Here is an 8703-nt window from a genome sequence, read left to right as displayed (position 1 = left end):
CTGTGGTTCAGATTAAATGTGTGTCATTCCATCTTAAGATCCAGATTAAAGGTGTGTGTCTTCCTGCTTCAAGATCCAGGGTCACAAGTGTGCCCTCCATTTCTGGATTGTAGCTCATTCCAGATATAGTCACAATGAATACCAAGAATAGCCATCACAGTTGTTAATACCAGTATCAGGGATCTGATGCCCTCTCCTGGCCTCCTTGGCACAAGTCACCCACATGGCGCACAGACATACATGCAGGCAAAACATTCATGCACATTAAATAAATATTTTTTAGAAAGTTTCATCATGGCATTTTGGTAGGAAATAGCTTAATCAAACTTTTAGTTTATTATGCTAGATTTAAGTACCAAAGATGGTTTGTTACTTATTTTTTTTGTTTTGTTTTTTAGTACAAGAGAGTGCATGGTAGGTATGCACTCTAGCTCTGAGCTATAGCCCTAGCTCTTTCTTTTCTTTCTTTCTTTCTTTCTTCCTTTTTTTTTTTTTTGAGACCCTATTCACAATAAATTAAAGAAACAAATGTTTAACAGCACTCAACATCAAAAAATTTTAAAACATCTACATATCAAGTTCCAGGCTTACATATATAAAGAGACCCTGCCTCATTTTTTTTTTAATTATAAAATAAAATGTGGGAACTGGAGAAAGAGAGTTGGCCAGTTGAGAACACTGGCTGCATCCAGAGGAAGAGTCCTATTCCTAGTACCCACATGGCCCTTCCTCCAGTTCCAGATAGATAAGACGCCCTCTCCTGGCCATCTATGGCACTACACACACAGATGCACAGGCATTCATTCATGAAAACACTCATACACATAAAATATAAAATACAAAAAGAAGAAAAGTGAACATATAAGCTATCTATTACTCCAAGCCATAGTAAATGTAATTCCCACAACTACAATAAAAACAGCCTCTCTGATACTGTCCTTTCTGGCTTCCTGCACCATAGTCTGTATTCACAGTTTTTCTGAAGCACCCGGAGACACGACTATCAGGTTAATGTCTTCAAGAACACCTCAGCTAGAAATGTTGCTGCAAATGCCTGAAAATGCCTCCCTTCAAACAGAAGGTGATCAGGAGAGGTAGCACTGCTCATGAGCTCATCTGGGGCAAGAGATCTGGTAAGACACTGTCATCTAACGAGAAGGCGCAAAGGGCTGCCATCTCCACTCAGAAGGCACTCAGGACACATCACAATCTGTCTGCCCAAAACAGAAAATAGTTTAATTTCCCAAATTTTATTAAAAGTGGACTTTGTCGTCAGATCTCTTATTGCAAAGATGAAACCTCACAACATGCCAATAAAAGTTTGCTGTAATAACAAGCTTTGAATGAATATACATTTTTGTAGTTATAGAACTTGAGAAGTTTTGTTATTAAAAATTGATATTTTCTTTATTCTGTGAGTCATAGGCAAACATTTTCCCACAAAAATCCTTAAAATGATACCTGTGGCAGAGCACATGCTTATACTCACAGAACTCAGGATGCTGCAGCAGGAGGATCGGGAGTTTAAAGCTAACCTGGGCTACATATCCAATTCCAGACTAACCTCAGAAATATAGTAATGTAAAGGTGACTTATAGATTGTTACGTGAAGGAGAGATGAAGAAGGGATGGATAGTCTGAAAAATTCTAAAAACAGTTACAAGTATACTTCTCAAAATCTTTATTGTTTGGCACTCTTTTGATGTAAAAGCTGCCATTGCTCCACCCAGACCTTCCAGGGTTCTTATTTTTCTATTTAAAAGAATGAAAGGCAACTTCCCAAACAGCCTTAGTAGTCGCATGGAAAGCTCAAACTAAAATGAAGGTTTCAAGTGTGTTCTATTACACATTCAGGAGCATTTGGTTATGGCCACGATGACTGGATATACTTTAAGCTTCTCCTTAGGTAGCTCTTTTGATTTTAGAGAGTGCTGAGCTGAACGCCTGGGAGCAGAACGTGTCTATGGGGCATTCCTTTTCAGTTGAAAGTATTTCACCATTAACAGCATCGGACACAACCAACACACCCTAAATATAGCATCAGCCCTTAGCTTTTCTTTGGCAATGGTTTCTCTGTGTATTTTGCATAAACAGAGTTATCACTCTTCTTGGGCAATGGAGGTAAAATACAACTCTTTTGTTGGTTGTTTAGGTTCATGAGAGTTAAACAAATGTGTAACCAGTGGTACAGAAGTTCAATGACAAGGTTGCTGAATTTCCATACTTCCATTCGAGAATGATCTGCATCAAGAAAAAGAAAGGTTGGCATAGATAATATTGTACTTTAGTTATTAAGAAATAAATTAAAATATGATTAAAATTTACACACAATGTGTGGAATCTTGTATGTTTTTGGGTATAACTCTTAAAACTTAAAAAAAACTTGTAGGGTTTATGAATTCATAAAGATATAGTAAAAGGAAGCCAGGCAGTGATGGTGCACACCTTTAATGCCAGACCTCAGGAGGCAAAGGCAGGCAATTCTCTGAGTTCAAGACCACCCTGGTGTACAGAGCAAGTTCCAGAATTGCCAGAACCACACAGAGAAACCCTGTCTGGGAAAACCAAAAAGACAAACAAACAAAAAAGATATAGTAAAAGGAATAACTCAATAATGAAATGATAAGCACCAAATTCGTGATTGCATTATGAGAAAAGAGAATGGGACCAGAAGAGGAAGGAGGTTTTGACTGATCCTAATTACAGTTCATATATTTAAAATCATCAGACTCAAATGGGCATGGTGATATCCCTGTAATCCCACCTGCCTGGCAGGCTGAAGCAGGAAGATTGCTAGTTTGAGGTTAGTCTAGGCTAGATAATGATTATGAGCCAGCCTTGGCAACTAATGAGATCCTGCTGTAAACTAAACATTGAAAAGGGCCGAGGATGTAGCTAAGTGGTAGAGCACCTGCCTAGCACATACGAAGTCCTAGGTCACTTCCCAGTATTGCAAAACAAAGTAAAAGGAACCCCTAACTCAAACAAGGCATTTTAAGGTTGGGTATAAGATATTATTTCATAATGAATACACAGTGCTTATTATTTATACTATATTTGAAATGTTATTTAATTAAAATTTGTTTCAAGATACGTAGTTACTGCCCACTATTGAAAACTGTTCACTGTCATTCCTGATGGTTCCCAGGAGCCAATGACTAATATTTAGAAAAAAATGGTCCAATGGAAAGAATACCTTAGAGTTGAATAGGCCTGAGTTCTGATTTTGGCTCTATCCCAACTAATTTTGTGACCTAATCATATTTACTTGCTCTGAGTCTGTCTATCTTTGTAAAACAGTAACAATACTTTAGGATTATCATGAGGGTAAACGAGAAAATCACAAAAGAACCTTCCTCTTTCCAGTACCTTCCACCACAGATTGAGTTTATTCATCATTGTTGTTCCTAGTCTAACTCAGTGTGGACCCAGATAAAGATCTGCTGGTTTGAATTGAACAAACCATTATGCACACATATAAAACTGTGTGAGTCTGTTATATATCACTATCAAGGATATCTTATCCATGATCTTAATTATCTACTAGAGTTTTAAAACATTTTTTATCACATTTATCATTGATGTGTGTGTGTGTGTGCGCGTGCGTGCGTGCGTGCGCGCGCGCCCACACACCCACGCCCATGCATATGTGCCATATTATGCATGTGTAGATCAGAGGACAAACGTGCAGAAGTTCTCTACTTCCAACATGTGTGACCCAGTATCAAACCTAGGTTTCCAGGCTTGTTAACATGAACCCTTACTCACTGAGCCATCTTTCGCACAGACCCCAGAACATATATTATTTCCTTGTCTTCCACCAATACAAGGAGCAAGTTTCCCTGAATTGGGCTTGGTTTTTATTATTGTTTGGAAGGCACCTCCACAAGCTAAGGTACAGTATATAACAGGGAAGGCTCATGCAATGAGGAAATATTCACAAGTCTTCATTTTTATGTGAAGCTTACTTTAAAACATGTGGATGCAATTAATTTTATAATGTTCTCTTTTCATACATCCCCCACAAGCACTGTTTATCCTCATTCAATTGTAAGTGTTCAATAAATGTTGAATTGAAATAACATTAAATGAAGGAATAATTTAATTTCTTTATTTCAAGTCCTAAAAATTTTTCCAGATGACAGCTCAATAATATTAGTGACAATTATGAATAAAAACGAGGACAGATGCTAGTCATGAGGACACATTAGAAATATCTGATTCATCTCACTTTATGGGTAATTCTAGACCAATAAAAATACCAACTTAAAACTTTGAGGGCACATTTGTTACCATTGATCGCTCTTTGTGCTAATTAGCTCCCTGGAAACTTTACAAAGATATATTACAGATTTCCAAAGATTACTCTAATTATCTTAATATTCCAATGTTATGAATCTAAATTAAATAAAAGCAAGGTTCATCTCAGGACACTCCTAGTACCTACCCCCAGCTAATTTTCTGAGATGAACAGCTCCCCACAGCTTGGTTCTGTGTTTCCCAAATCCTGGATGAGGGCTCAGTTCCATCAATGGCTGAGCCTCCTCCCAATGTGCAGACCTATCGCAACCATCATTAAACCAGTCACTATCTCCGTGGTGATTCAAGGACAGGAGGATGGAGAGAGAGGTTGTTCCCTTTCACAAGTCCCTGTTTTATTGTTACCAGGGACAAAAGCTGCGAACCTGTCTGGAAGGTAGTTCCTGTTTCTCTGTCATTTCCAGAGATGGATGTATTCACAGGTGCCCCTTGGTCCTCCAAGGAAGCCTCCTGCAGCGATTGGGACGTTATCATGGGCTCCACTGCCCTCTTGCGGTAGACAGGTGCCCGATCGTCACAGGTTGGCACACTGCCCACACCCACACTCGACGGCAATTCTCAAGAGGAGTCTACTTTGATTTCTTCTTTGAATCTATGAAATTATGAACATTTTGATTTGCCTTATCAAGGCTTACAGCGATTTTTAAACTGTATTTAAGTTATAAGGACTTCTGGGTAAGCCTTTGAATATGCACACGGATGTATCCAGAAAGCTTTTATAGTTGTATTTTTAGGTTCCATTTTAATCAAACTTTTAATTATACAGGGAGTTCATTATGCTGGAAACATAAGACTATAAAAAGGATGTTTTTAAATTAAACCTCAATTTGTGGATCTCTGCTTTAACCCTGGATTAATTAAGCCAAATCCTCCGGGAAGCATAGACAATTAGTAAAATCAGGCAAAGCAAAAAGAATGAAGTATTTAACTTCAGGTTCAAAAGCTGAAGTGCTTCCTTCAGCTGCCAACTAAGGCAGGACCAGCAGTATTTCTGGAATATTTTCCCTTTCCATCAGCTCCTTTAGCTTGAATTCCCTACGTCATTTTAAAACAAAAAACTGAGATTTCCCCTTCCTTCAACACTGCTCCTTTCCTGTCTGCCTCTGGGATGACAGTCAGTCAACAGTGACATATCAAATGTCCAGCCACCACCACAAAGGTCTTCTGCCTAAGTAAGAATATAGCTGAAATTTGCATGCACACTGGACAGACTTTCAGCTGTAATGCTAAGTGACTACATTTTTCTGGTTTATTACGGCTGAGGTGGAAGCTTGTTCCCAGGAGAAACAAGTTATTGTAAGCACACAGTTCAGCTCCCGTTGTGAGCACAGCTGCTGTACAATAGCACACACTTCATCACAATGTAGCCCTGGATCAGTTGTGTGCATTTTGGTCAGTGTGAATTTTTAAATAGCATTTTTATTGGTTATTTGGGAATTTCACACCATGAACCCTAGCACACTCACTTCCCATTCCTCTCAGGTCTGTCCACCCTCACCCAAAAAAGAAGAAAAAGAAAAACAAACAAACAAACAGACAAAAAAACAAGTCCAATTTGTGTTGTCATATATTCACTGGAGCATGGTTAAACTCCCACTGGCCTTAAAGAAAACAGAGTTCCCCACCCCACCCCACCCCAGAAGCCATCAGTTGTGGAGAGCTATGCTTCAGCAATCTTATCACAAGCTTAAAGAGTTCTCTTTGATGGCTTTCTGCTTAGGCTACAACTTTTTGTGGGGGTGGGGTAGGGTAGGGTAGGAGTTGTCACAGAAACTGTCTATGTCCCTCTTTCTCAACTGTGAGTCTGCTGAGAGCTACAATGACGTCTCTGGCCCATGCTGTGGCAGAGGGCATGTTGATATCTATACTGCCCCTGGAGAGCATGCTGAGGTCCATGGCACATGTTGACACTGGAGAAGACCATGCCAATGTCCAGTGATTTTTTTGCTGTCACCAGAAACTATGTGTGAACCCATGAACCATGCTCCCACTGACTAAGTGCAAGAAAGCTACTTTTGCGGTGGTATTGACTCATAGTTCACTCTGTTGTGTGGTTACTAATTACTCTTCTTCAGATTTATAATAAAAAGAAACAAGCTGAGAAAGGAAAAATACAAAATGTACAATTTGAGGAGAAAAGGAGAACAAAAAAAATGGAATGGAGTTAAATTCTGTGCTCTAGGAAATAAACACATTAAGAAATAGAATAAAGGGAGTGGTAACCTCAGGATAAGATCCCACACAGTTAAATTTTCAACTTGTGAAAACAGATTAAGGGAGAAGTTTGGAGCCCCATGTGATGGTACACATGTTTAATCTCAGCATTATAGAGAAAGAGGCGAGTGGGTCTCTAAACTTGTCTATAGATCAAATTCCAAGATGGTCAGACTTAGTCAGTGAAGGAAACAATGGGAAACAGAATGCTGGGGTCCATGTTCCAGCCTCAGCAAAAGCAGCACAACTTGGCAGCTTCAGTCATGTATTTCAGCTCTAGAGTCAAGGATAGAAGAAAGGGGTTATGGAATCTTCCTCCATGACCAAGGAAAGCCACTGAGGCCAGGCTCAAGAGAAAAAAAGTCTGTTGCAGCCAATAAAGCTTAAAGGAGTGGGAGATTTAAGGAGCATTTTGACATCAGACATGAAGATGCAGAATTTAGAGTTAGCCCAGTGTTTTTCTTTAGTCCAATATTTCCTCGTTATACTCCCTTCCCTTTGTTTTGAAACAGTAGTGTATATCTGGTTCCACTATATATTGGAAGTATATGATCTGGTTTGTTTGTTTGTTTTTTGTTTTTGTTTTTTGTTGTTGTTTTTTTTTTTTGATTTTATAGGGGATTACCGTTAAAGGGACTGCATGAATCTCAGAGGAGACTTTGAAGTTTGGACTTCAAAACATGGTTGAGTGTGACAGACTATGGGGACTTTAACTGTTAAAAACTTATGGCGGCCAGGTAGTTTGAATGTAACTGTCCCACAAAAACTCTTTGAGAGTGGTGCCATTAGGATGTGTGACTTTGTTGGAGGAAGTGTGTCATTGTGGGGGTGGGCTTTGAGGTCTTCTATGCTCAAATATGTCCAGTGTCTCAGACTACTTCATTTTGCCTGCAGGTCAAGACATAGAACTCTCAGCAACTTCTCCAGCATCATTTTTGCCTGCATGCCACCATGTTCCACCATGATGGTAATGGATTAAACATCTGAAATGTAAGCCACCCCAATTAAATGTGTTTTCTTTAGAAGAGTTGTCATGGTCATGGTATCTCTTCACAGCAATAGAAACCCTAAGACATCATATATTGGCCAACAAATATCAATTTTATATCCCCACCTAGAGCTTTCTCCAAAAGCTCAGAGTTGTTTTTCTAGCCACCTACTCACACCTCTGCTCACATGCCTGATACTCAACACCTCAGCAAGCTAAACATGAGTGCTTTAAAAATATTAACTAAACAGAGAGCTACCATATGACCTAGTAATTTCATTCCTAAGGTCTATGCCCAGGAGAACATAATATGCACATTCAAAAACAAAAACACCTGTAAACAAATTTCCTGGCAACACATACCCAAGAGCCAAAACCAAAAATCCCAGAGGCCCATGAATTGATAAATGGATAAATGAAATATAGCTTAGCAATACCTAGATAATTCAGCTATAAGAAAGGAATGAACAACTAATATACACTAAAATGTAAAAGAGCCCTGAAAATACTACGGTGAATAAAAGAAACCAAACACAAAAGGCCACCTATTATGTAATCCCATTTCTAGCAAAGTCTGGATGGATGAACCCAAACAGACAGTTGCTAGGGGATAGAGTAAGAAAAGAGAGGGAGTGAATCCATCCAAACAGGACTACAGCTATTTTTGAAAAGGTCATAAAATTAGATAGTGATGATGATTGTACAACTTGGTGTATTATTGAAATCAATGAGCTGTGTATTTCAGAAGTGTGTGATGTGTGAGTTCTGTTTCTCTCTCTCTCTCTTTTTTTTTTGAGACAGTAGTTTGCATACTCAGGCTGGCTTGAACTAACAAGTTTAACAAAAAGACTTGGAGATGACCTTGGTTTAAGAGTCCTCGGCTGATTCACAGCCAAGTATTGGGCTGCAGCTCTGGGAAGTCCACTTAAAGAGAGGGAGGAGGATTAAATGAGCAGGGGGTTGTCAAGATCATGACAGGGAAACCCACATAGACAGCCGACCTGAGCTCAGGGACCTCACAGACTCTGGGATGACAGCTGGGGAGCCTGCATGGGACTGAACTATGCCCTCTGCATGTGGGTGCCAGTTGGACGTCTTGGTCTGTTTGTGTGGCCCCTGGCAGTGGGACCAGGATCTGTCCCTGGTGCATGAGCTGGTGTTTTAGAGCCCATTCCCTGTGG

General features: G+C 39.5%; 1 protein-coding gene across 1 annotated transcript in view; it reads right to left on the bottom strand.

Moving 5' to 3' along the window:
• Window positions 1-2028: 2028 nt before the first annotated feature.
• The window catches only part of Efcab5 (EF-hand calcium binding domain 5), an 82760-nt gene continuing 76085 nt past the window's right edge, over window positions 2029-8703 (bottom strand). The window contains exon 18 of the mRNA XM_051181585.1: window positions 2029-2241. Coding sequence (XP_051037542.1) covers window positions 2048-2241 — 194 coding nt within the window. The 3' untranslated portion in view covers window positions 2029-2047. The remainder of the gene's footprint in view (window positions 2242-8703) is intronic.

The sequence above is a fragment of the Phodopus roborovskii genome, unplaced genomic scaffold, assembly GCF_943737965.1.
Source record: "Phodopus roborovskii unplaced genomic scaffold, PHOROB, whole genome shotgun sequence".
Lineage (NCBI taxonomy): Eukaryota > Metazoa > Chordata > Mammalia > Rodentia > Cricetidae > Phodopus > Phodopus roborovskii.
Note: the sequence above shows the minus strand (reverse complement) of the source record. Positions and strands in the feature narration are given on the sequence as shown.